At 54.4% G+C, this 27702-nt stretch overlaps 1 protein-coding gene across 7 annotated transcripts in view; it reads left to right on the top strand.

Moving 5' to 3' along the window:
- The window catches only part of LOC119147147 (myosin phosphatase Rho interacting protein), an 82038-nt gene that overhangs the window by 37127 nt on the left and 17209 nt on the right, over positions 1 to 27702 (top strand). For 3 of the 7 annotated variants that reach the window (XM_037385764.1, XM_037385766.1, XM_037385765.1), the window contains exons 5-15: positions 2371 to 2455; positions 6997 to 7207; positions 8221 to 8737; positions 14507 to 14648; positions 15210 to 15326; positions 17847 to 17903; positions 19211 to 19279; positions 19504 to 19593; positions 20019 to 20128; positions 24570 to 25155; positions 26077 to 26193. In XM_037385764.1, the coding sequence (XP_037241661.1) occupies positions 2371 to 2455; positions 6997 to 7207; positions 8221 to 8737; positions 14507 to 14648; positions 15210 to 15326; positions 17847 to 17903; positions 19211 to 19279; positions 19504 to 19593; positions 20019 to 20128; positions 24570 to 25155; positions 26077 to 26193 (2101 nt within the window). The remainder of the gene's footprint in view (positions 1 to 2370; positions 2456 to 6996; positions 7208 to 8220; positions 8738 to 14506; positions 14649 to 15209; positions 15327 to 17846; positions 17904 to 19210; positions 19280 to 19503; positions 19594 to 20018; positions 20129 to 24569; positions 25156 to 26076; positions 26194 to 27702) is intronic. The other 4 variants (XM_037385768.1, XM_037385769.1, XM_037385770.1 and 1 more) reach the window with 2 other exon arrangements.

The following is a 27702-nucleotide window of genomic DNA, read 5'->3' as shown; positions in this document are numbered from 1 at the left end:
GCTATGCTGGAGCATTTGTGGGATGCTCAGAGGATACATCAGGTGCCAAGGTGCTCCTCGGCTGGCCGTGGCAGCTTCAGCCCCAGCAGAAGGTAGCTGTTTACTTGCTAGGGAAGAAGCTTGTCCACAGGGTGAACATCAGGACAGGCTTGGAGCTGATGGGTGCTGGGGGTGAGCCCAACGGTGCTTTTAGGACCATCTGATCAGGTACCCAGCCCGCTGGCACAGGTCCTGTCCACACACCAGCGGTAGGTCCCATAGTCCTGGAACTGGCGTGTCAGACCCTGAGAGCCGTACGCCATGGTTCTGGTCCATCCCTGGGCAGATGTGGCCTCTTGGGGCTGTCTGCTCTGCATTTGCCCTGTCCCTGTTCGGACTTGCCTTCACAGTGCCCACCTTGCCCCGCTTCGCTCGCTCCCTGCATGGGATGCAGCCCATCCTCCTGGTCCCAGTGGAGCATCTGACCTCTGAGGATGATTAAAATATCATTGCTCATAGGAGTGCCGGCTGCTGGGGTGCAGTTGCTCAGCAACACTGAAGATTAAGCCACTAAAATGAGCAAATTGCGGTAGATTCCCTGACTCCAGGTGCTGGATGGTGACCTAGGAACATCCTCGTCCATCTCACGTGCCAGCTTGGGTCGAAGCCGGTGCTGGTGAGGGTGCAGAGCTGCGGGAGAGCCGAGCTGCCAGCGCGCAGCAATGGGCTGGGATGGTGCTGCTGCTCACCTGTGAGCATTTCCCTTGTGGGATGTCTGGGGCTCAGTGCCTCCCTCCCAGAATTCGCTGACATTTGAAACTAGAGCAGGAAGCTGAAGGGATGAAGCGCTTGCTCTTTCCCACTCTTCCCAAGGCGTGATGTCACCTGCTTGCCCGAGCCCTGGCAGCAGCAGAGTCGGTGCTTTCTGTTGAGATGATTTCTATTTCCAAGCATTTCCTTTGGTTGTGACTCCCTCCGTTTTGGTAAATACTGGCCGAAATAGGCATTTTTCTAGCAAGAGCTTGGGATTTTAATCAGATGAACATTGAAACTTCCCTGCTCTACTGAGACGTGAGCGTAGGCGATCCCTGCTCCGTGGCCCCGTTTGCAGCAGTGGGGTTGCAGCGGCTGCGGAGCCGGCTTACAGAGGCACAGGGGAATCACGGCACAGAGGAGCCAGCTCTCCTGCAGCCAAGGCAGGAGCAATGGCTACTCCCCAAAACATGGCCAACCCACACGCCTTGCTCTCTTCTCCTTCTCCCCAAACTCCAGTTTGCAGCTCAGCCTTTTGTTGCCAGTCCTGCCCACCACACGGGAGGGAGAGGCATTGTAGAGCAAGGTGGGGCTGATTTATTGTTCATTGGCCCGGCACTGGATTTTGAAGCAGCACGTTTGCTCCTGACTGCAAGCATTAATCATCCCGAAACAGTCCCGCTCCGGGTCCAAGCCAGGCGGGTTTCATTTGCAGTTGCAGCACGACAGGAAGATTTCCCTGGCCGGGGGAGAATTTGTTTTACGTTTGTTGCATGCTTCTGGCATTTATTGCTTAACCAAAACCCACTTGATGTGGTCATCTGAAAACGCTTTACAGCAGCAGCGTGCAAAGTGGGGGGAACAGGAGAGGGAAGCAGGGACATCTGAAGCAGGAATGTTTCCCAGGGGTCCACAGATCCCTGTGGAGCTCACAAGAGATGCAGGGGCAGGTCATCAGGCCGCAGTGGGAGGGCACAGGAAGGTCCCCCAAAGAAGCAGTTTGTGCAGGGGATGGACTTCTCCATGCCAAGTTCACGCTGCTTTTTCTTGGACAAAAGCGCCTTGTGTGCAGTGTGCGGCCATTGGCATCGCTGAAGGGGAAGGTCCCCCCAGAGGCTCTGTCCTTCTCGGCTGTCTTTCAGAATCCTTGAATCCCTGTCCCACGTCAGCCTTGGCCACGGCCTTGCTCTTGCAGCGAGTGGGGTTTGAGCCAAAGCACTCTGGGGTCATCTGTCCTCCCCTCCTGTCCTGCCTTGCTTTTCCCCCAGGAGCGGGCTGGGGTGATTTCTGGGTACTGTTTACCATGTTGAGCCTGACGAGGTTGGAGAAGCTGAGCTCCTCTGCGTGCCCAGCCCCAGCTCAGGGGTGTGCTTATGGCCAAGTTACAAACCCCGGGAGGCTGAGGTTGGGGGTGAAATGTGGATGCTCCGTCTCTGGAGCTTTGCAGGCAGCTGGAGGAGGGATGGGGCAGCATCTCCCCAGGCAGTGTGGTCAGAGTCACCTGCGGAGGGGAACAGCTTTGGGGTCCGCAGCCTGTGGGAGGCTGTCTTGCACCCCATGATGGCGTGCGAGCATCGCTCCCGTCCCTGTGCACTGCCCTTGGGCACAGACCTCACCCTCTGCTTTCTCTGCCTGCAGATGGCTGGAGATGCTGATAGTCTATCCGAGGACAAACAAGCAGAACCAGAAGAAGAAGAGGAAGGTAGAGCCCCCAACTCCCCAGGTAACCCCACGGGGGGACACACTGTCACCCCGTCCCTTGCCCCCCTCTCGGGGCCATGGCATTGCCCAGCTCCTGGGGGAGATGCCCCCCCCTCCCAAACCAGCCAGACCAGCAGGCTGCCAGCCTGGCAATGCTGCTGGCATGGAGGGTGAGAGCCAGGGTGAGCCAGGGCAGCAGGTCGGCGTGAATTAATTCCTGCTCATCACTTCCCAGGGTCACATGCTGCTTTCCTGGCTGCCTTGGGGCCACATTTAACTCCCCCCAGGCGCTGTCTTGTGGCACTGGCCCCTACACACGCTGTCCCAGGAGCGGCTGCGAAGCTGCGTGGTCCCCTTGGGGGACCAGTGAGAGGTGCTGGCTGTTCACGGGCCATTTTGGCAGAAACAGGATGAAATTCCATCGGGCTCCGGTTACCCCCTTCGAGATGACCCTAGAGATAATGGGAATGAAAGGAAAATACTAAAGGCCAGGGCCAGGCTGGGAGCTCCGGGGGCTGGAGCCGGGCTCTCCAGGGACCCAGCGGTGGCTTCGTGCTCACTTTGACTATAAATGGTAAAAAGTGGGGCTGTCCGTGACTCACTGGTTCCTGCCGGGCTCCCACGTGGCCAGAGTGGGGGAGAATCCCACAGATGGGGAACGTGACCCCAGGGCCACCCTCGTCCCTCGCCGGGGATGAGAACAGCCGCGTCCCCGAGACCGCCTGACCTCTGGGCACGTGTCCCGCTGCTGTGGGGGACCGGCTGGGAGGGCTCCTCCGGCCGAGCTGGGCTGCAGCACTGGGGGACTGAAACCAGCACCAGGGCTCCCCTGAGCCCCAGTTTTCAGGTCCCGTTCGATGAAGTCTCCAGGGTGCTCCTGGTGCAAACTGGGTCATGCATGGGTTTTGTACGACGTTCATTTGAATCGGATTTCCACCAGTCCATCAGATTAAGAGGTTCTGGGCAACAGGAAGAAAAAATGGGGGAGAAGATGATGCTTTTTTGCACAGCAAGCTTGAAGTCTGAGCCACCCTCTGCCAAGGGCTGGGACTGTCACAGCCCCTTGAGTGGTGGCTCTGGTGATGCTTTAGGGAAGGTCTCTTCTCCCTCCATGGCCAAGAGTTGACATGTTGTGAGTTGCGAATCGTCAAGCCCCAGGGTGGGGGCTGCCGCATTCTGGGTACCCCAGTGAGCTGATGCAGCAGCGCAGGGATGCTCACCCCATCCCTGGCTCAACACTAAATACAGGCTGGGTTCAGGAGGGGGACGGGGCAGAGAGAAGGGGCGCAGAGCCAGAAAAACATCATTCTGGGTTACGTTTCATCACCATGGCAACTTCTTGGAAACCATACAGGATCCGAGCTCCTGAGCACCAAATAAGGGAAGCAGCTGCGGGAAGGATGCTGGCTCCCCACGGCCAGACAGGCTCCCCAGGTACTTGGGGGAGCCTGGGGACACTTTTCCCCACCTTGGCGGGGGGTGAGCCATCCCACAGGAGCTCAAGCTCAGGCTTGTGCGGGAGGGAGTGGGGTGGTCCACCCCGTCCCCATCCTGCTCGCTGCTCTCCTTCCACCCAATCCATCCCATCGCTCCCAGCCCCATGGCACCAAAAGAAGATTCTAATTCACTTTTCTGAAAACAACCTCCATGTGGGTGGGACCTGCTACCAGACGGATGCTGTGTTGCGTCGGGTGCTCATGAGCAACCTGTAAAGGCAGAAGAATCATCTTTCCTTTGTCTCCTGAATCATGTTGATGCAGGTGGCTGGTCTGGGGAAGGAGAGAGGATACTGGGGAGAGAATCCCCCTCTGTGAAATGGCTTCTCCTGAATTTGGCTGCTGTTCAGCTTGCTTTCTGTGTGCCGGCGGAGAAAGCCTAATTTCTTTCTAAAGACGGCTGCACACTAATCTGGCAGCAGATCGTGTCTGAGAGCCACTCAGGCAGGGATGGACACCTCTATGGTTCGACAGAAAAATTTTAAAACAATAGATATTTCTGCTTTTTCTCAATCCTACACATAGTTTCTCCTTGTCCATGTTACAGCAGAGCTTGGCTGCAGCTGAGCACTCCTGGGGCATCAGGGCCATTTTCAGCTTCCTCCATCATTTTGCATCTTCCCCCTGCAAAATCACTGGGGTGGGAGCAATGCAGGTGAAGCTGGCCATATTGCTGCAGCTGCAGGTTTTTGGACATGTTGTTAGGTGCAAGCCTAGAAATGTTTTAATCTTTGCTTTGCAAGCAGGTTGCAGTCTTGGTGGGGAAAGAGGGCAGGTTTCTCTTGCAGCTTTTGCCATCCTCTGGCAGAGTGGTGCGGGCAGCAGGAGAGACTGGGCTGCCTTTGCCTGCTGTACCTGGGAAATTGAGGCAGGATTTCAGGCTGAAATGTGGGATTTGAGGCGCTGCCCTCTGTTTGCACAGGGGTGTGGCAGGCTCAGCTAAGCAGAGCGTGCCCAGACACGCTTCAGGTAACTGAAGGCTGGTTTGGTTGATTTTGGTGCACACTCCTTTTTGGAGCTGTTCATAGCACTGAGCAGCAAAGAGTTAATTTCTCTGCTTGCTTATAGACTGCTTTTTGGCCCTCATATCTCTGTCTAATTAAATACATATCTACAAATAATTGTACGGGGGTGTGAGTAAGGGATATATAAAAATATATATCCTGAGCGGGTGATGAGCTTTGGGCTTTCAGTTCAATGAATGAGAGTTGTTGAGGGTGGAGGGGACCTGGGAGATTGTCTGGTCTGACCCCTTGCTCAAGCAGGGTCCCCTTGAGTGGCATGCCCGTGAACTCTGGTTTGTTTACCTCCAGCACTGCATTCCCTTAAAGTGAAATTTCCCAGGGGATTTCTTTTAAAAATTGAGGTCATTTGCTGCTTGTTGTGGCCGTGCATGGAGCCAGGACCCACTCCCTGGGAGATCCCCAGTGGCTCCAGCACAGCCTTGCAAATGCCAGTTTGGAGGTGCAGGGCTAAAACCCCCGGTGGTTTGCTGACGTGGGAGGGGGGACAGAGGGGATGTTCTTCGCAGCCTGTGTCCCCAGCCCATGGCTGCCAGCTTGGGTGCTCCTGGATTCCCCCTGCTCCGTGGAAAGGGAACAAGTAGCTGGGAAAATCTCCACAGTCTGAAGACTTTGGAGGGGGGGTTCGTTGTCATTGATTTATTGGTGGCTTTAAGGAAAATAATCTGCTAATGCAGAAGCTTAATACAGCAACAGCAAAACATCTGCCAATGAATAAAGCCAAACCCTAAACGAGTTGTGAAAGCTGCTGCCTCCCCTGGTGTGTGCACCAAATCTGGGCTGTCCGGGCTGTGGCCACCAAAACTGCATCATCTGAGGGACTCCAGACCCCCTTGTTAGCCAGAGAAGCATTTAAGATGAGGGGTATTGTTTTAAAATAGCATAAAGCTCAATGCAACATTGTGTTTCCATTCTAAAACAAGCAGCCTCTTGGGTAACCGAAGTGGCTGGGAGGAGTACAGCACCGGTTGGGTTTTATTCTTTTTATCAGTGGCCTGTAGCAAACCAGCTGTGACAGATGAACAGCGCAGCTGCTGGTGACTGGGAATTAATTTTCTCCTCTGTCCTGTGTCCTTTGGTTTTTTGATGTTAGTTATAACACTGAGAAAATGCAGTCCTGGCAAATGGGACCCAGGAGAGAAGCCTGGTATTGGTCTGTGTGTGTGAAAGGCAGAGACAGCCCGCGGAGGGACCAGGGATGTGCAGAAGGACCAGGGACATGCAGGGGAAAATGGAGCATGCTGTATTTATTTGCATCAATTACAGAGGGTGCACTGTCACCCCAAACTGGGTTCTGGTGGAGGTGAGGGGAGCATTTCCAGGTTCCCTGTGAGTGAGGACTGACAGACCCGTTTCTCCGTGGGTCTGCGGTGTTGCACATGAATTTAGGTGCAAAGCCCCACACATGCACCGGGTGAGCGTTGGGAAGAGCTGCTGAGCTGGAGCGTAATTGGAGCCATGTGGGACCCTGCACACTGGGAAGAGTCAGGGCTCCTCTCGGGGCTGGGCTGCGTGACCACAAGGTGGGCTTTTCCCAAGGGGTTACGTGGAGGTGGCCACAGCGTCCTGCACACCGTGCTGGGAGGGATGGTTCGTATTCCAAACAAAGCCAGCAAGCCCCTCCGCTGCTCAGCGCTGGCTGAAGGTCTCCTTCACTTACCAGCTTGCCTTTACTCTGGATCTTTTCCCAGTTGGATGCGTGGGGAGGTGCAGCTGGTTTGAGGAGCCCTCCCCAGGGAGGGACAGTGAGGGACATCTCCTCTCTCACTGTAAGAGCGGTGATGGTCCCTTTGGCCAGAGAGGTCCTGTCCCCCTGACGCACTGCCCTGGGGCAGGGTTTCCACCTGCAAGCTTGTCCCCTTGCGAATGTGGCAGTGGCACATGGCTGAGCAGCCCCATCCCTGTCCCTGTCCTGTTGTGGCATGCATTGTGAGCAACACCCAAGCTGTGTGGCACCCATGGCTCCAGGGACAGCCCCATGGGGACCCTGGGTGCGGAGCTGGGACAAACCCCTCTAACCCTGCTGTCTCCCCTGTTCTCTTTAGGAACCTGGTCCTGCTAAGATGGCCGTGACCAGCAGCAACATCCCCAGTGCAGAGAAGGTCCCTGCCACCAAGTCCACGCTTTGGCAGGAAGAAATGAGGGGCAAAGACCAAGCGGACGGGAGCAGCAGCATCAGCCCAGCGCAGAGCCCTGTGCAAGGCCAGGCTGGGGCTGCCAGCTCCCTGAAGGATCCCGTGCTGGACAGCAAGGAAGGTGAGGGACCAGGGTGCCAGTACTGGTGTGATGCTGCAATGACCTGGTTCGGGTAGCTGAGCTGGCAGAAAACCACTGTAGACGGAGAAATTTTCTGTGGATTTGGTTCCTGGAGCATCCCAGCAAGGAGGGGGAGGCAGACCACGCCCCTGCTGTGCAGGGACCAGAGCAAGGTCCTGGAGGCTGGAGTTCAGAAAGGAAAAAAATTGCTTCACATGCTGGAAAATCACAGCGTGGGACCCATTTCTGCCCCAGCAGGGAGATGGGGCTGCCTGCCCTTGCAGGCAACACTGTGCTTGTGCTGGGGTGGGGAAAGCCTTTTCTCACCCATCTGAATCCCTGCCTGGGGCACCCAGAGGGTGCAGGGCCATTCTGTGCTCAGCCTGGGGTTTGGGGGGGCTGCCAAGCCCTGAGTGCTGCTTCCTTCTCTGGGCCCCGCGTCAGGGCCCTGTTTGTGTTTGGTCTCCCCGATGAGTCCCTGGAAGAGGCTGTGCCTGTGGCATTGTTCTGCTTGGAACAATAGGGCTGGGGACTCTTCCTGCTGGGGCCACGGGCAGACCCCAGGTGCTGCGGCCGTTCCCTTTATCTGCCCACTCGGAGGGGGGGATGCTTTCCACCCACTCGTGGCTGCCAGGAGCAAGGTGTCCATCGCCTTGTGCCCACGGAGACATGGCCAGTGCCAGGTTGGGAAGGATGGGGATGGCGGTGGGTGCAGAGTGGTGACTGCAGCTGTCCCTTTCTTGGTTTGAAGGTTTAGGTCTTTCATCCTTGCAAGTCTGACCCAAGGGTTGGACCAGCATCCCCAGTTCTCTGCAGACCATCCCACCATCTCCACGGGCATGAGGGGTGGCCAGGTTCGAAAAGCCAAGGGTGCAAGAGGTGGCACAGCACAGGGCTGGGGCCCAAACCGTCTTTGCTTTTTTTCTGCCCCTGTCCTGGGTGGAATCGGGGTGTTCTTTGTTAAAGTGGAACTTGGACTTGAAACCAAGTGCAGTGACTTCTCTGTCCCTTAGACGAGAGCTCCATGAATGGAGAGCGGATAGACTGTGGGCGGAAGACGCGTGTTGAGAGCGGGTACTTTTCCTTGGAGAAGACCAAGCAAGACTCGAAGCTGGAAGAGCAGCAGCTGCCGCCCCCACCAAGCCCACCCAGCCCCAGCACCCCAAACAACAGGTACAGTTATCCCAAATCACCCTCGCAGGAGCATGCCCAGCCCTTTCCTTCCCCAGGTACCCGATCAGGCGACCGAATGATTCACAGCTTCTCTCTGAACTCCTTGGACTCGAAGAGCAGTTGTCTCATGCACAAGGACTCCAGCAGCAGAGATGTAGGAAGGGGAGCTGAAAAATCGGGGCGTCCCCTTTCTTTTAAAGCCAGCCGGCAGTACACCACCCTGGCCGACGTTCCCAAGGCCATTAGGATCAGTAATCGTGAGGCCTTCCAGGTGGAGAGGAAGCGGCTAGAGCGGAGAACCCGGGCCCGTAGCCCTGGGAGAGAAGAAGTGGCCCGGCTCTTTGGCAGTGAGAGAAGGTAAGGGATGAGTGGCTGGTCCCCTTGCATGCTTGCAACGGCAGCAAAGCTGTGTCCCCACCACCGCCCTGGACAGAGAAGGTGGCATTTGCCGGGTGAAGCCCCTTTTTATTACAGTGCTCCTGGGTTTAAGGATGCCCATCCACCCCGACCAGGAGCTGGGATGTCCTTAGTAGTGCCGGCAGGCGGGTGTCACCCTGCCTGGCTGCTCCGGGGACAGCTGGCTGAGATGGTTGATGTTTGGTGGCTGTATTTGCAAGCAAGCCCACCCTCTCCGTCCCCTCCCTGGCATGGCACACGCTGGCAGCTGGTACCATTAATTAGGTTAGCTCTCTAAATGGTGTTAGTGCCGGGTGCGTTACGCAACTGCCTAATGAGCTGAAAGAGGTTTCAAAATGTCATGGCATTAATCTGGGAGAGGAGAGGCGGGTGCAGTGCCAAGGCAGGGCGCAGCGGGCTGCAAAACAGCTTAGTGCGGAGGAGGATGGGGAGGGCGTCCACACGCACGCCTGTACTGCGCACCGGCGTGCTTGGCGCTTTCCAGGCGAGGCAAAGGACAGGCTCGACTTGCCCTGGGAAAGATGCATTTGTGCAGTGAAGGCAGCAGAGCAAACCGGGAGACAGGCCCCAGGCGAGAGGGCTGCCTGCCAGTCTGATTTTCTTGCCCTGGTTTTCCTCCGGGCATGTTCTCTCTCGCACGGTTTCAGCAGGCGCTTCTCTTCCATTTCTTCCCAGCCCCTAAAGGATTGTTTTCCAGCCTGGCTTCCGAGAGCTGGGAGCAGGTCTGGGAAGCATGGTGTAACTTTGTACTGGTGTTGCTGGTCGGCAGGAGGATCCCAAACTGAGCCCAGCCCCAACAGCCTGCACAGGGAGTGCTGGATGGGAAATAAAAGAGAGGAGCACGGGTTTGACTTTCTCTGCCTCAGGAATTGGGGCTTCCCCAGGATTAAGGAGAGGGATGCCACATGGGTCCCTTGGTCACCCGGGCTGGGGCTGGGAAGAGGCTGGTGACTGCTGGTTTGTAGGCTGAACTGGTGCAGCCTGTTGGCTCAGGTGTGGGTGAGGTTGTGTCCCTGCTGGGTTTGCTTGCACAGGATGCCCTGGCCAGCACCTGCATTCCTCCGAGGTCCCTTGCTCAAGCCCTGGGGGGATCTTGCAGCACTGGGATCCAGAACAGAGCTGGGATATGCCAGCTGAGGACAGGGAGGAGCAGATTTACAGGCAGATAACAGGGCCCAGGAGAGGAAGCTGATGCCAGAGACTGTCCTTTTGTCAGCCCCACTCATTGCCTGCTGGTGGGTGCCTTTTCCAAGGAAAGTCTCTTTTTTACCAGCCCAGCTGGGCTCCTGGAGCTGTTACCAGGTGTTTTTGCTTTATCAATATTGGCAAAAATTCCCTTACGTCAGCCCAGGGCCTTTATCAGAGCAGGACGGGTGTGGGGGGAGGAGCAGGTGCTGCACCAGGTTTGCACGTGGGTGCTTGCCCGTGGCGCTGAGCCCGTCCAGTGTTCATTTGCGAGGGTGGTGATGGCAGAGCAGGGCGAGGGTTCCCTGCCCGCTGGAGGGTTTGGCTGGGTTTGGCTGGAGGTTGCAGCCCGTGGCCCTGGAGGAGTGTGCCCTGCGCAGGGATGGCTCGGCGGGCGGTGTATGGGGACTGGCACGTTTGCTTTTTCCTCCGGTAACCTGGGAATTGGTCCAGGCAGGTGGAGAGGCCGTGTGTCCCGGAGCTGGGGTGTTGGAGTGTGTGGGTGGGCTCGGCAGGGCATAACAAGGCAGTCCAGTGTGCCACCAGAGAATTAACATTCACCAGCACCCTGCTCAGCTTGGCTTGGCTGCTTTTTAAATTTGAGTTTACTTAGTCCACATATCCCTGTCATTTTTCTCCCCTGAGCTCAGTCTGTGCTGTTTGAGGTTGAGCAAATACAATAACTGACTTCCATGCTGTGGGGTCAGCTTTTTCCCCTGGGTCTAACACCATTTCTAATAATCCTTCTCAGTAACCCACTAACATGTCCAGGAACGCTTGCCTGAAATCACTTGCCCGAATGCCAATCCCATAGGCGCCAGCCGGGCATCGTTCAGATCTGCCTTTCATCCCTCGGTGCAGCCAAACAAGCTTGCTCTGATTCTGTTGGTATTTTTGGCTCGTTCTCCACCCCCCCCCCCCTTTTTTTTGTTTTGTTTACCTACCATGATCAGTGCGAGTGTCAGAGCTATGGATGGAAAAAAAAATAATTTTAGGTACCCGGTGCTGCATCCTGAGTGACACACCTGTAGGCTTAGCTCCAGATGAAGCCGTTGTTCAAGGCTTCTCGTCCTGTTCCCTTACAGTAAGAGGTATTACGTGACTTAAGTGCAGGACTGTGCTGGAAATTTTCCCTGTTGACCATTTATACCTGATGCTGGCTCCACGCCCCATGCAGCCGCCTGAGCTCACAGCCGCTCAAACATGAATCAGAAACCAGGAGATAATCGCTGGGATTTTGGCGGAGCGACAGAGTGCGAGTTCCCTCTGCTGGCACACGGCAGGACAGGGCTGCCAGCACCGCTGCCCACACCTCAGGCATCCGTCCCCATTTATCCCAGCAGGGCTCTGCAGCTGCAGGGATTAATCCTGGCACATCCCAGCGGCTTTGGGAAGGAGACCACCAGCGGGGTGGGGAGTCCTTTGGGTGCAGAGACCCGGAGCCCCTTCCTCTGGGTGTGCGGCTGCAGGCTCGTCCACCTCCTGCAGCTCCCGGGAGCACTGGAATTTCTGGGTGGCAGGCTTGGCTTTCCTTGCACACTTCCAGGGATGCAGCCTCTAAAACCGTGGCTTTCCTGGTTGACCCCATGTTCTGCGCATGCTGGCAAGAGTCTGCTCTGGCATCTGCTGGATCCGCTGTAGGAGCGTGGTCAGGGGGCTGAGGCGTATCTCTAGCTTCCATAAATAGCAAAGCTGCCTGAAATAGCTTAAAAGACTTTTCTTTCTCAAATTCCTTCTCTGAATTCTTGAAATGTATGGCTCTGCTCTGAATGCTGCTTCTACCCGTAGAGAGGAGTGCCTGCTCTCCCAAGTATAGTTTGTTTTTTCTTGTAAAACTATCCTCTTGGTTTTTGTGGACCTTTGGGGAAATTCCTCTTCCTTTTCCTGACACTCACTGTCTTTCTTGCTTTTAAATAATGAATGAATCCAATAAAAACAAGCCCTTTCTTCCAATCAAAGAAAATCACTGTAATGATAGCTCGTGCTGGTCTTTATAGCTTTCCTTCCCAGTGCACGCAGCCCTCCACCTAACAGCTGAGATCTGCAGCTTGGGTTTAGTGGCCTGGAAAAGATTAACAGCCTGCATGGCCGAGGAATTCCTTGGGACGAGCTTTGTTAGTTGAGGAAGCACTAAATGGCACCGCAGCTTTTAAAATGTGTCTCTGTACCTGTCCGCAGCCTTGTTTGGTCCACACAGAGCTGCTCTTCAGAGGGAGCAGCTCTCTCCTTGGCATGGTGGGGAGGAGAGGAGAGCCCTTCCCCTCCCCATCCCCCCAGGATCTCTAGCAGTAGCCTCTCTGAAACATTGAGCTAAAGGAAAAAAAAATATATGATTCTTTCCTGTAATCTGGATAATATTAACCCTTGGGGCTGTGATTTGGTTGCAGTGATTTATTTTTCTCCTCCCTTTTTCAATGACAAATTACTGGAATGATTTTGATTTTGTTTTGTATGTAGATGCAGATATATAATTTCCTCTTCTGTTCATTCATTTTCCAGCCTTGTTTTCTTCCAGGTCTTGTTGCTCTCCACCTTCTCCTGCTGTGTTGCTGTGTGACGTGTCCACCTTTACTTCGCCTGCTTCGCTACCATCTCATCTCAATCTCAAGCCGTAGAACAACCTGGTGGTGCAGCCCCTTTCATGAGAAATCAACCTGCTTTTAATTTTGTTTTATGGTTTTTGGTTGGGTTGTTTTTTATTTTTTTTCTCCTGATTTGTTTTTCTTCAGGCACACACCTAATAGGGCACAGACAATGTTAATTCATGGACCTCTTACTCCCTTCTAAACTGAGACTCAGAGAAGGCTGGGCCAGTGTAAAAAGCGTTAAAAAATCGTGACTCCAAAACAGTTCTCCGTCGGCTGGCTTACACGAATGGACATCTCCTGAGCAGAACATCCCAAGGGGATTGAGAGCTCTGCATGAGCCCGGGATCTGCCCACTCCCAGTCTGCAAACTGGGAGGCAGCAGGGGCTGAATAGATGTCTCATAAAAACATCAGAGAGATTGGAATTTACAAAGCAAAGTCTTCCCCACCAATGTTGTCCCTTCTCTTTGGTTATGGGCTTCGGTGCGTGGTCCTGGCAGCCTCTCTCTGAGCAGCAGTGGGGGCCCCCAGCTCGCTGGGGGATGTGATAGGCTCAGACTTTTGTCTCACTTACAGAATTTGGTGCAAATGTTGGTTGAAAACTGAACATCTCATGATTTTTGAGCCCTTAACCTGGTGTTCCTTTTTGTGGGAAATGTTAAAACCGATTTTTTCAATAACCTGTTTCCCCTCATGTGGTTGCCATTGTGATTTTCATGCACGTTAGAGGTTCACACGGAGCAAGCAGCCCTGAGTTTAGGTGCGGCACACGTGGGTCCAAATTGTGCCTCAGGAGCACACTCGGACTGAGCTTTTTAGGGAGGTTTGAAATTGAGCTTTAAACCTCACAGCTTGGAGCTCAGCTGGGGGGTATGTTGGTGGTGGGCTATTGCTGCACGTTCCCAGGTTGTGATTAAAGCCCTGAGGTTGATACCTGCCCCCGAACCGCTAGACACACAAGCATAGACACCAGCAGGTCCTTTGAAAAATCCAGTATTTCCTCACCTGTGGGTCAGTGAGCAATTTTTCATGCTGAAACGGTGCTTTTAATTCCACCTGCAAAGGTTTGTTGTTTGCTCCTTCTTAGGAGCATCCCATGTAGGCTTGGTCCGGGGTTGGCTCCAGCTCCATCCACATTTTTTCATAGTTCTCCTCCATCCTTGGAGACATAAGTGCCATGGTGCAATGGGCCACCAAGGTGTGCTGTTTGAGAGCCCACATTGTGCTCCCTGCTGTTCATACTGGCTTTGCAGACCAGTTTGAGAGGAGGGTAGAGCCCTGGGGTTTTGCAGGGGGTGCCCTGTTGTGCCTGCACAGATTGCTCCTCATCTCTTCATGCCTCTTCAGCTGGCACAGCCTGCAAGCCAGACCCGTTGTCTGGAGGCATCTACGGACACTCCTCACTCAGTGCAGCACTGGGGAGGTTACCTGCGTGGGGCTGAGGTTTTGCAGGGTGCTGTTGCAGTGAACCCGTAGCCACCCGTTACCTCTGCACCCCAGCTTGGTCTGATGTGTCTCTGCTCTGTGGCCTGGGGGGCCGTCACCAGCTGCAGTGCTAGGGAGTAAAGACAAAGCTTAAGTCAAAGCTGTTCAATAATCCTTGCTTCTCAAAGGGCTGTAAAATATACAAGTAAAAAGTTACTGCTGGTTTTGCAAGGGTTTTCTAAATATTTAAGGAAATACTATTCTGAGCTGAGTAGCATGAGGTTTTTCCCCACTTTGGCCATGGGTAGAATGATACATGTCAGATCGGGGTGTTTTGCCCTGGATTTGTGCATGCTGGAGCTTGCAGAGGAACAGGGACCCAAAGCCAAGTGTGAGCGAACACTGGGTCAAGCAATTCTGCAGCCTTACATTTGTGGGATTGTACAGCTCAACACAGTTGCTGTTCTGGTCTTTAAACCGCCTTTGGTTTCCCCTTTCTCTCTGTTTTCCAGGCGATCCCAGGTAATTGAAAAATTTGAGGCATTAGATATTGAGAACGCGGAGCACATGGAAACGAATGTGTCGGCCGGGGCTGGCCTTTCCAGCGAGACGCGGCAGGGCAGGAGCGAGAAGAGGGTTTTCCCACGGAAACGGGTAAGCTGCTCAGCCAAGGTCTCACCGTGGGGTTTGGAGGATGGCACCTGGGACCCGGCAGCCCAGCACAGAGGGTTTAGCTATAGGGTTTAGCTATAGGATTTGTCCCTGTGTGGAGCAGGGGATCTGGAGTCGCAGGCAGGCACATGCAGGAGCCAAACCGCTGTGGGTGCTCAGTCTGCGCTGGTTTGCTGCTTGCTGCTCCGCTTCCTTGGCCCAGCTGCAGATCAGAGTGGGAAATCAGGTTGTCTTTTTTTTTTTTTTTTTTTCCTTCCTCCAAAATAGAAAGAGGGAAACTTCAGATCTGGCGTGGCAGGACACATCAGGATGGGGTGAAGTAACAAAAGAAACAGGCAATCTTCAGAGTCCCAGATGCGGTTAGGTATATTGGGAACAAATTAATGCCTGAAAGGACAAAAAAAAAAGTATTGCCAATGAAATGACACTTGTTCTGAGCCTGAGATGCCCCTTAAATAATGTGGATTTTTGTGCCATGAGCCAAGAGAGTGGGACTTGCTGTCCTAGTTCCTGCACTGTTCTGGGCTAATGCTGTTTACACAGGACTTCGCTTGCGAAGGTGCAGCTGTGGGTGCCATCCTGGATGTGTCTGCATCTCCTCTGTCCCCGCATCGCCGGGCAAAGTCACTGGACAGAAGGTCCACAGAGTCCTCTATGACGGTGAGCTACCAGGGCCATGTCCTCTGCGGTGGGGGAGGCTGTGAGGGGCCTTTCCCAGGCAGGTCCAGAGAAAACTGGACTGTCTGCTGCTTTCGCCAAAGCCAGCACGTAGGACATGGGATGGACTCAGATTTGGAGCAGGTTTCAGTGACCTGAATCAGGTGTGACTGACCCTGACAGTCACAGGGGCTCAGCAGGGGGAGAGCTGTGTTTTTCGCCTGTTCCCTTCTACTGTTGCAGAAATTAAAATGCAGAGTCTGGCGAGGAGTCCTTTTCCTTAAAGTACAGCAGCAGCTTGGAAAGCAGATCCCCGTTTTGCTAATTGTTTTCCTCTGGATTGCTCCGTTTCCTCAGTGCTTTGCTTGGTATGTCAGACCCTAATTCTGTAGGTCACCCTGGAGATGTTGGGTCACCTCGCCTGGCCAGAGCCCCTCTTTGCCCTGTGCTGTCCCCCTGAACTGGCAGAGACTGCAGCACAGCATTTCCAGCTCAGCAGAGGGTCAGTGCAATTTTCTGGACTCAGACCAGGTGCTGGGTCATGACTGATGCATTTTCAGAGAGCTAACGTGGCCCAGCTTTCTAATGCCTCTTCCTTGATGTTTGTGCAGTTGCAAGTGGGTGTGAGTGGGACGAAGGCTGTGAGGAAGGGCTGAACCTGCCCTCCTGAGCTTTCCTCCCTTTGCATATTTCAAATGCTCACCAGACCTGGAGGCAAACAGTACAGAGCAAACACAAAATTGCTATCCTCTCACCGCCCTTCTGTAGGAACAAAATAAATACACGTGCTAATCTCTCAAAAAGATTACAGACCTATTGTAAATACAAGCTGCATTTTTTGTGGATGGACAGCTTCTGTTCAAGGACTTCTCAGAAAAATGCAGTAGCTTGGCATTTCTGTAGCTTTTCATGTAGACTTGTACAGCCACAAGAGTGATTTTTAAATTCTTGGTGGTAATAAAGAGGTGCAGTAAGTGCACGTTAAATGGCAAAGCACATCATCTAGTGAAGACAAGAAAATTATGCAGTCAGTGGGAAGAAAACCTTTTCCTTGGCATTAAGTACACCTTTATTGTGCCACTCCTGTTATAAAAGTGGCAACATATGAAAAATGTGCACGCCTGCTGGCTTGCAGCGGTGATTGCAAGACTCTCCCCTACCCATTGGGTTCTCTGTGTCAGATCAGATCAGTTTTCCATCAGGATAAAAGCTGAGGGAGAGTTCATCCCTTGTTAGGCTCTGTAGCTGTGGCTTGTGTTGCGTGGGTATCTCTTCCATCAAGTGCTTCATCTGTTTTGGGTTTCTAATGTCTACACCCTGCAGTGGCAGCTGGTCCCAAACTTCTCATGCTTCAGCAGCTTTGCAGCTTCAGGCAAAGCCCGTGCTCTCCTGCCTGCCCGAGCACTCAGGGAAAGCAGCTGGGTTTCTGTGGAGGAGCAGGACCTGCAGGAGAAACCTTCCCCCTCCAGTGCTTCTGTAGCATGTCGCTGCAGCCCAGTCTGAAACACATGCATATACTGCTTAGCAGCACCGTTCCTCCATGGATGCTCCTACAGGTTTGCTTACATTTTGGAGAAAACCAAGAGGTGTAGTAAAGTAGTATGAATGCTGCTAAAGAGGGATTTATCTGCTTTTGTGGAAGATTCTTGCCCTGTGCTTCTTCCTAGTTGATAAATAACAAGCCTGTGAAAAACTGTAACTCTTGCAATCCTTCTGTTTTCCTTCTCTGCAAAGTGCATGGTTGGGAGCCAGTTATTTTTGATCCAAAATGTAGATTATTTGCTTGACGCTCTCCTGCAGTACAGGAAAGGGCTTTAACAGGACCCAGACCCCAAGAGCACGAACCCACCTGCACTTTGGCAGGGAAGAGCACGAACCCACCTGCACTTTGGCAGGGAAGAAGCAGGTCGGTGGTGGTATTGCACTCGCAGGATAGGTTGGGGCTAAGATCAGGATTCCCAGCTCTCACAGCCACCTTCAGAGATGGACGTACTCATTGCAAATGCAATTTTCTCTATAGTTTGTTCGTGGCTTATCACTGCCTCGTCCGCAGGTCCTGGTGGGGCTTGGTGGGTTTATTGCCTGCAGCCGCATCACAGCCGAGGCTGCTCAGGCTGGCGTCTGTCCGCTCCCTCGATAGCACATAGTTTTTCGTTCATAATATATAATAGAGGGACAAAACTGCCTGCGGTCTTGCCAGTTCCTTGTTTCCCTTCATCTGTAATGCTGGTGTAGCAGTAGGAAATTGCAAGAGAAACGCTAGGAAGGAAACAGCCTGAATAAACCATACAGCAGGTCTCTCTTGTTCTGGGAGCAAACGGTTAGCCACCACGCAGTGCAATGATACAGTTTGGACTGGATGACCTTTAAAGGTCCCTTCTAACCCAAACTATTCTACAGTTCTATTAATGAAACTGTTGCTAGCCTCTTCTATTGCTGCGCTGTGTTTTATCGAGCCGCTGCTGTTGTCTTTTGGGCACAAATGCTTCCCACCCCTCTGATCGCCTCTCTCCTTTCTTGCAGCCCGACCTGCTGAACTTCAAGAAGGGCTGGTTGACAAAGCAGTACGAGGACGGACAGGTGAGAGTCCTGGTTTCTGGCGGCTGATGCTCTCTCTGACATCTCAAAATGATGCTCCAAGTGGGAGAAACCAGTTGTAGGTGCTTGGGCAGAACACTGACAGGGAATTCGTACAACTCTCTGGAGCCAGGCAGCAGTGGCTGCGTGCAAGCCCTGTGCAAACGGTGTTTGTCTCGGAGCAGGAATAGCTGGTTCTCTGTCCCGGGGAGATTTCAAAGCCCCACAGCTGGATATTGTGTCGTGGGTTTCTAGGGAGCCAGGGCAGCTTGAATAGCAGCACTGGTTTCAAGTTCCTGTTCTCTATTAGGCTCATCTCCCTTGCGACCCAGCAACCTCTTTGGCGTCAGTAATGAGGCTCAGATCAGGTCTCTGGAGTGCTGGAGAAAAGACAAGGCCAAGAAATAAATAAATGTCTCTGAGTTGGCACTGGGAAGCAGCCACTGCCGCTTTCCTCCTGTCCATTCCCGGAGGAATGTGGGATGTGCCGCCCTATCGAAGGCTCAGAGACAGGCAGTGTGCCGAGGCAGCGTGGGTGCCCTAGCTGGTTGCAAACTGCCCCTTCCCTGGATTTGCTTCCCTCCTGCTCAGCCCATGGAGGAAGAGCGAGGGCACCTTGCCCGTGGCTGTGAGCACCGTGGCCAGGGCTCCGCTGAGTGTCCCCACTGGTGTGCTGTGCCCTGGGGCTGTAGGCAGCCAGAGGGAGAATCAGCTGCTGGAGCGAGCGCTTTGTTAGCTGAAACTGCCTTGGGTAAGCCTGTGCCTCACCGGGAGTGTGCAGAAGGCATATTCCTGTAGAGCAAGGGCCAAGAACAGGCTCCAGCCCAGTTCCTAGGTTCTTCGTTCATTCTGCTGCTTCATCTGCAGCATGAATGTTTTACTCTTGAGTTTTGGGGTTTTTTAAAAAAAAGTCCCTCCAGGGTGTTAAGTGCAATCACTAAAAGCGTCATCCTTGCCAGCAGAGCTAATAGGAAGGCTCCGGCTGCCCCCGTGGCTCTCACCGTGTTTCACTGCCACACGCAGGGTTGGTGCTGCCGGGGGTCTGGCACTTTGCCGGTGCAGCGGTGCTGAGGAAATCAGGGTCCTGGAGGTGCAAACCATCACGGTGTCCCTTGCATTGCTGCCTGTCCGGGTCTCCCCTTCGCCCCCGGGGGGCCTGTTGGTGAAGCCGGGTGTGGAGCTGGGAGGGGAGAGGCTGTGAGCTGCCTCCCTGCGGGATGTCTCTGCTGGGTGGCCTGTGACAGGCTGCTCAGGCCCCGCTGCTTGGGAAGGTGCAGGACTGTCATTGCTCTGTCTTGGTTGTTTCCTAGTGGAAGAAGCACTGGTTTGTGCTGACTGACCAGAGCCTGAGATACTACCGGGATTCCGTGGCAGAGGAGGTAATTGTCTTCCCCATCGGTGTTTACCCATCGCTCTGCATCCAGGGGAGCCACAGGTGCTCCCAAACTGATCCTGACGGGTTGTCTTCCCAGATGTCAAGGTCCTGGAGCATCGCCCTTCAGGGCTTTGTGCTTCTTGAGGACCTGCTGCTTCCCTCCCTGTGAGCCCACCATGCTTTGGGCTTGCAAAGCATTACGGCTTATTTTACCTCTTCCCTCTGCAGGCAGCTGACCTGGATGGAGAAATTGATTTATCCACATGCTACGATGTTACCGAGTACCCGGTTCAGCGAAACTACGGCTTCCAGATCCACGTAAGGAAAACTTGAGGAAGAGTCTGGCTGCAGGACAGTTGATCTGGTGGCTCATGCTGTGCTGCCACTTGGAGATGCTCGTCCGTGGCACCTAAGAGAGGCCACTCGGCATCACCCACAGTGCTCCAGAGAGCTGCAGCCTTGGGTTGGAGAGCCAGTTTTTTGGCTGGGGGAAGAGCAAGAGGGAATGGGAAGGTTTTGTGTCTACCTTAGGATCTCAGCTATGCCAAAACCGGCCTGGTTGCTGAGAAATGCTAATTCCCACTGTGTGCTGGGGGATGGAGGGGCTGGCTGCGGTCTCCATGCAGCCAGCAAGCAGTGCCCCACACTGGGTGCTCAGGGCTGGGTGCAGGGTGGTATGGCGGGGGGTGGGAAGGTGCTGGTGTCTGCAATCAGCTGCTCTGAGCTGATCCTGCTCTCCACAGACGAAGGAAGGGGAGTTCACCCTCTCCGCCATGACATCGGGCATTCGTCGCAACTGGATCCAGACCATCATGAAGCACGTCCGCCCCACCACTGCTCCTGATGTAACAAGGTAAAGGGGGGAGTTTAGCAGCCCCTGCATTTGTCTGGTTTGCTATGCAGGAGTAATTTTTCCCTTATCCCTTTTCTTCCCTCTTTCCGAGCCTGTCTGTTCCTGGAAGCTGCAGCGCGTTCTCACATCCCTCTCTCTGGGCTTAATTTGGATACGCTTTGTGGGGATGCTGATATGCTGAGTTACTCTTACGCGTGCAGATTTCAAAGAGGGTTGAAAATGTGGCTTTAATTTGTGCATAGGAATATGAAATACTGTTCCTATATCAAGGCTCCTCTGGATTCCCACCAGGTATTGTGAAACCACTTGGATTCAGTTGTGCTGGGTTCCCCCTTTCCTCTGGCTACTGTTCAGCATGAGCTGCCCATCCCCTCCACGGGTCACGGCAGCACGAGCCCAGGGTTCAATTTAGAAGCTGTTTGGCTCTGATATATTTTAAACTCCAGCCAGCAGATCGTCTTCCCTCCTCTTTTGATCTTCCAGATAGCTGCCGCAGCTTGTTTCCCCTTGTGCCTTAGTAATGCTCGCGTCTCCTCCTGCTGTCAGTGCCAGAGGAAGGGACCCCCTGCTTCACAGAGTACCTTCTGTGAGCACTTGTGGCTGCGGGTGAAGGGTGTTTGACCTCACAGCTAACCGTGCCAGCCACATTCGTACGGGCCACCTCTTACAGGCTTCGTGGACACGGCCGCACCGTTAACTCCATCTCCTGTCCTTACCGTAGCTGCAACGAGCAGGTTTTTGCCAGGTTTGTCCCAGCGTTGATGGAATGGCTCTTCTCACCTGGTGCTGTTGACCTGGAGATGCTCCAGCCTCTCCTTCCCCATCCCGCTTGGCACTCAGCCACTCTTTCCCAGCCCTGCCCGAGCTCTGGTGGATCTCGTGGGGGTCTCGGGGAAGCCACCTCTCTCCTCACTCCTGTGTATGTTTGATTTCCATGCAATCCCAGGAAAAACTTCTCTTTGAAACTATCCGTGCTGAAGCCCAGGTTGGAAAACTGTGTTCTCTCCTGTATTAACGTTTTGTGGTTTGTATATCTCGTGATTCACTGCATGCTCCTCCTTTCTGCACCTCGGATGGGAAGGCCTGCAGTTTCCATTTATTTTTCTTTCTTTTTTCGCCGTCCCCCTCCTCCCCACCCCACCCCCTTTTTTTTTTTTTTTTTGTCTTTAAATAAAAGCCAGAGAGAAGGGAAGAAGCAACCTGGTCTTGACACTTGATTTTCCCACACTGGTATCTTCCGATGTGACTAGATATGAAGATGAAGACCAAGGAGATTTGAGGGGACCTCTCTGCCTGTAAAGAACCAGCTGTATTTATAGCCTAACAGGTTACTGCAGCACGGTGGTCCTGTGCTCACTGTCTTTGCATCTGCCCCAAGCCCACATGAAGTGGTTTGACTTGGCTCACCCTCATGGGAGGGTCCAAGCGTGGGTACCAGTTGGGCAGTAACTTGTTACGCTGCATAAGTAGAAGGTGACTCTCAGTCCCCCAGCTGGGGAAGAAGAGGGTGCGCTTCTGGTGTTTTCCACTGAGCTGGTTGTAGATGGGGTAGGGTCTGGCGTGGGTTAGTCACGTTGCTGAGTTGTTGCTGTGAGCTGCAGGGCTGTGCCGTGTGTGAAGCAGGGCTGTGTTCACCTGCTGCCTGCTCACAAGCCCTTTGCCGTGTGCCGGGGGATCCCAGCCCGTCCCGCCTGGCTTGGGGCACGTCATTAACACCCACACCTGGGGAGCGGCTTGGGAACAGGGCTGCTGGGAAGCCAAAGGACAGACTGCCAAAGGCTCGTGATGGAGAGGTGGTGAATGTCTGCAGAGCGCAGCCAGGGTGCAAGAGGGAAGTCAGTGTGGATGCTGGGCTGTGCCGGGAGGGCAGCGGTGTTCACCCCATCCCTGGGGCCAGTCTGACTCTGCACACTCCTGCCGCCCTCTCCTGTGGCTCTCATTAACCCACTGCCATGTCTCCACCGAGCCAAACACACGTTTTCTCGGTTGCTCGAGTCCTAATTACTGTTTATATTGCTGTGTGCGTCAGCACCTGGGGTGGGGGCAGATGCTGTGCTGTTCCCTGTCCTCAGCAGTGCCCTGCAGTCTGCAGAGACACTTAATTACACTCTGCTGACGATGACCACGCAGGTATAAAATAGCCACAAGAAAGAAGGTGGCTGCTTCAGCGCTGGGTCCTTGTTCAGCTCGCAGCTGCGGTGCGAGTTCCCCAGCGCTCCCCCAGTTCCCTGCAGCCTTCGTGTGCTTCTTGCACACTGCCACGGCGTGCTCAGCTCGCACCACTCCCGCAGCCACCTGTATTAAAAGATAAAACCTTTTTGTTTTGACCTATAAATACCATTATGAGGCCAAGACCCCCTCCTCCCATGTGATGTGGCTTCATTTTGTCTGGGATGGCGGAGACGTGAAATGCTTAAGCAGAATTAATTGCCATGGGGCACTTGCGGGAGATGAAGCGAGACACTTCGGGTCAGCCTTCTGAGTCTCTTCACTCAGTTCCCAGTGGCTGCCCCTCCGCTCCCTGACACACATCCCGTGCCCTTTGGGAAGCAGTAGAGGAGAAAGGAGCTCGCGAGAGATGCTGCCTCCAGAAATGCTGAGATTCTTCACGGGTATTTTAGAACAGTGTAATTTCTGTCTCTCAACAACATCCGAGGGGCCCCAGGACACCCTGTATTTCCTAGTGCTCTGCTCCATTTTAAGACTCGACCTCTTCCCCGCTTTACTTATTTAAAATGCAGCTCTAATCGCTAACTGACTCCAGATTGAGTGCCTGGCTTTGGAGTCGTGCAATATCTTCTAATGGCTGAGGAGCAAGGTGGTTTCCATCGTGGTGCCTTTTGGGTTTATTTTATTAGCTGCAAGTGACAGAGCTGAAGAAGGAATTCTCTCTGAGCTGGTTTTAGCCTGTAACTGCCAGAGTTTCTTGAAACCCAGCTCTACTGAGCCTGTGGTGCATCGGAAGATACTAGCCCTGGACCCATGCAGAGTCATCTCTTCTGCTCCATTCTTTGTTTTGGGCGTATGCACATACCTGAGGTTGTTGGCTGCAGGAGCTGGGGTGTGTTACGGAGGCAGGAGGAGAAGCTATGCTGCTGCTGCTCCCTCCCGGTCGCGGCAGTCTCGGTGCATGCGGTCCCGTGGGTCAGAGCCCCGTTAGCGGTGATGTGCCTGCAGCAAAGGGCCCGGGGAGCTGCTTTCCAGCTCTTCCCACTGCACCCTTCTAGAAAGCTTGTCAAGGCTGCACTGGAGGCTGAAGCCCGGAGGGATGCCGTGGTGGTGCTGGCAGCAGGGAGAGCCAGAAGTCAGCCTGAGCAGCAAGGCTGCACCTCGGGAGGCATCTCGGGGGCTTCTGATAGCAAAGAGGGTTCAGCAAATGCCTGCCGCTCCCTCAGAACGGGCTTCTGCCAACTTAGCATACTGCTGTTTTCTTTTTTAATTTTGATCTGCATGTTACAAGGCTGGCATGTCTACGTTTAATAAGCTAATACTGCATTATGGATTATCTGTAGGTTTGGAAACGGTATTGCCTTCCCCTGTTAACTTCCCTTGCTTGACAAGTATGTCTCCCCTCTCAACCCACCACCCTCTAACTCAGCACTAAAAATCATTCCTTGCTTGAGAAATCGACATTTTCAGTGACTTCCACGGTGTGTTGAGTAACTCTTGCTCTCCTTGCTGCACCAACAACTGTGCGTACGGCGTGCAACGCCCGTGCCGGGGTGGCTGCCCGTGCTGCCCGTGCTGCCCACAGGCAGGTTTCCCCGGGGGAGGTCTGTGCCTTCAGTGCAGATAGCGGCACAGAGAAGTTTTCGACCCGTTAATACCCCGACTTTGGCAAGCTCAAGGAGCACCTTCCCCCTGTTACCCAAGACCTGTGGGAGCTGCTCTGTGCTTCTCCACCCCGCAGCTCCGAAGCCAGACCGACTTTGGTGGGACTGGTGGCATCCTCCCTGCCAGCACGTGACTATGGCCGCGGTGACCGGCGTGTGTGCATGGAGCCCCGCAGCCGGGGAGGCGGGCGGCTGGCCGGCCGGCTGGTGCCGCAGGAGCTTTGGAAGCCTCTTCCCCACCTGGCAGGACAGCTCAGGGTTGTGCCTCAGCCGTGGGGGGCTGCTGGGTCGTGGTCCCTAGCCCGGGGGTGGCTGCCAAGGAGGAGCGAGGTTGGGATCGGCCGCTCGCCGGGGGCCGGGACGTGCTGGGGAGCAGCCGGGGCTGCTTGCACCAAGGCTTTGCGCACCAGCGTGACCCCGGGGAAGGGCAGCGGTGGCTCCTGCGCCTGAGGGGCGAGGGGACGGGAGGGGTAGGGGGGCACCCACCTGGTATTGGCTTGGGCTTCCAGCAGCCCCTTTCCACCCAGCTCTTTGAGGCATGCGTGGGAGCGCCTGGCCAACTTGAGCACCCACTGACGCCTTCCTTCACCCTCTCTCTGTCCTCGCAGCTCCCTGCCGGAAGAGAAAAGTAAAACAAGTTCTTCCTTCGAGACTGGTCCAAAGCCGAGCGAGAAGCCAGACGCAGAGCAAGCTGAGCTGGACCCGGAGCAGAAGCGGAGCCGTGCCCGCGAGCGCCGGCGAGAAGGACGGTCCAAGACCTTTGACTGGGCTGAGTTTCGCCCCATCCAGCAAGCCCTGGTGCAGGAGCGTGCAAACGCTGCAGACTCCTCCAGTAGCGGCTCTGCCGCCTTCCCCAGGGACACTGGTGCCACCGACGCCGACCCGGGAGAGCTGGAGCGGGAGCGGGCCCGGCGGCGTGAGGAGAGGCGCAAGCGCTTTGAGATGATCGATACTGTGGACGGGGCAGGGTCAGAAGAGGCACTAAGGATGGAGGTGGACCGGATCCTGCCCGTCCCAGCAGACATCAAACTGCAGAATGTCCACGTAGAGATTGAGCAGCGCTGGCACCAGGTGGAGACCACCCCGCTGCGGGAGGAGAAGCAGATCCCCATCACACCCCTGCACCTCGCCCACGCTGAAGACCGGGACGAGGGGCTGACAAAGCAGCACTTGACCACACTGTTGGAGAAGGAGGTAAAGCGGCATGTGTGGGGTGCAGGCTGCCTGCTGAAATGGCCTTCAGGCCACTGCAGTAACTGTAGGAAGCCTGAGCAAGGCTTCAAAAAGCTGCATTTATTCCTGCTTTGTAATAGCAACGAGTAGGGATGCTGTGGAGTCCCCTGGGGAGCTGGCAGGGCACAGATCCGCATCCGTTCCCGTTCAGCCCTGCCAGCAGCTTTCATGTTCCCACGGTTGCAAACAGGGCTGTTCTTGCAAGAGTGGTACTTCATTACCCCCTCCCAGCCCCCACCCCTGCTGGCTGCTAGCCAGCCTGCTCTGATGGGATGGGTACAACTGATGGGCATGGACCAGGCTCTGAATTCAGGCTCGTAATTCTGCATGGCTCTGCAGCTGCAGAGATTTGCGTCTGCAGTTATGTCTACAAAGCTGTAAACTGGCTGTAGCAGAGTTGTAGCACGCACCACAAAGGTTCCCTTTTTGTGGAGCCTACATCAAACAATCTTAGGATTTTGGGAAAAGGAAGGAGGAGACTCAGCTCACTTGGAAGAGGTCCATGGCTGGGGTAACAAAGGTTGTTGTTAGTTGGGATTAAGGTGTATTAGCAGGAATGAAAGGGGTGCAGGCGTGCAATAATCAGGAGTATCGCTGATCTGAAGCAGGCTGGGATTTGCCAGGGTCCCGCCTGGCACGAGCTGGTGCCGTTCATCCTTTGCTGCAGTGAGCCTTTAGAAAGTAAACTAACTCATAACGTAGTTCTTTCGGGGGGGAGGGATTTTGCCTGGCAAAATGAAATCCAGATCCCAGAGCAGAGCAAAGTAGCGGTGCCATCCGAAGTCCCGTTCATTCTGCTCCACATCCCCTCCGAGCTGCTTGCTCCGTATGGCCAACCCCCTGCCCACTCCCTGGATACTGTCCCTGTTTGTGTCCCTCCAGCTGGAGCAGAAGCAGAAGGAGGCCCTGGAGCTCCTGGAGCAGAACCGGCACCTGCAGGACCAGCTGAAAGTGGCACTGGGACGGGAGCAGAGCGCCCGGGAGGGCTACGTGTTGCAGGTAGGAACGTGGGGAGGAGAGAGAAACCCATTTTCCTCTGTGCCCGAGGGGGACCCTGGTGGGCTTCAGTCTAGGGGACATCAGAGAGGGTGCAGAGATGTGCACCACAGAGTGGCTCCAACAGATTTGACCTTTTTGCAAATACTACTGATTCTGTAGCCTTACTGGAGTCATGCTTAACAAAACCTCTGATCTGGGATGCAGTAGACAGAAGGTAGCATTACCTACTGGTGTCCTCGAGGGAAAACAAAACACAGCCATGGCAGACGGATGGGACCTCAGCAAAGTCCACCTCTGATCCCTCCTGTACTGTGTTTGTCTATGCAACAGCTATTGCCCCGTTTCTGTGCCCCAGATGTTCCCCTCGGGCAGCAGGGTGCACATGAGCCTTTCTAAGCATCGTGGAGCCCAGCAGTTGCTCCTGGATGGGTGGTTTGTGTGGCGGTTACATGGGCAAACACAGCACAGCACCTTCCCCACAGCCCGGGTGGGCTTTGCACCGGGACGACCTGGTGTCTTGGATCACTTTGGTGTTTCTTCTGTTATAAGATGCCTTTCCTCAGCAGAGCTGAGAAGGGTGTTTTGGAGGCTCGGGGAAAAAGAGACGGGAGTCTTTTGGGAAGCCTTTCCTCCCCTCCTCCAAACAAAATGCACTTTTTCTCGCCTTTCCTCTGGGAGTGTCCGTGCCCAGAGGAGCCATGACACATAAAGGGCAGCTTCTGGCTGCTCTCCTGAGTCCGTAGTTCTGTTTTGTGCAGGGACAGAATTTTGACCTGCTCAAATCTACTTGGCCAAACTGGCTCTGGATCAAAGTGGCCACGCGTGGCTGCATGCTGCACGCCTGTGGTAGCAAACCTGGTGTTGACGCTGAACCTTCTGTCCTTATTTCTCACGGGAAAAACAACCCCTGAAGAAGTTGCACAGGCAGTGGAGCCAGCCCAGGCAGGGGGGCATCTTGCCTTCCTCGCCGGAGATCTCCTTGGAGGAGTTATTAACAGCGCATTTATTTCTGGAGTCCCCGAGCTGACAGCACTTGCTTGGAGGATTTCCATTTTCACTTGGCAGTGTTGGAAGAGTAACTAACTCCCGCTTCCCTGGGGCAAAGACATCCGACCTCCCTTTGCCTGGAGCCCAGAAAAATCAGGGATTGGGGCTAAAAGCTGGATGCTGAATCCACTGTCAGATTGGCTGTGTTGAAGTTGGCCATAGCGCCTCAATAGGAGGAGGGGGAGCAAGTCTACAGAAGGGCCGAGCAAATCATTGCTGCAGTGAGAAGTGACCCAAACTTTGACCTAGAAGTTGGAGAGGGTTTTTGGAAGGGTTGGAGGCTTTTGCTTGCTCTGGTCTAATTGTTCTGGGGATTTCCCTTACGTTTTTCTGGGAGTGGAGGGATTAAAGTCCTGTTGCAGAAGGGAGTAACCCCACCAAACCCTGCTGAGGTGGAGGGATTGGAATCATGGGGGGCGGGGGTCTGCAACCCCAGACTGTGGGCAAACATCACAGCATTTT

The sequence above is a fragment of the Falco rusticolus genome, chromosome 4 (genome assembly GCF_015220075.1).
Source record: "Falco rusticolus isolate bFalRus1 chromosome 4, bFalRus1.pri, whole genome shotgun sequence".
NCBI classification, from domain to species: domain Eukaryota; kingdom Metazoa; phylum Chordata; class Aves; order Falconiformes; family Falconidae; genus Falco; species Falco rusticolus.
Note: the sequence above shows the minus strand (reverse complement) of the source record. Positions and strands in the feature narration are given on the sequence as shown.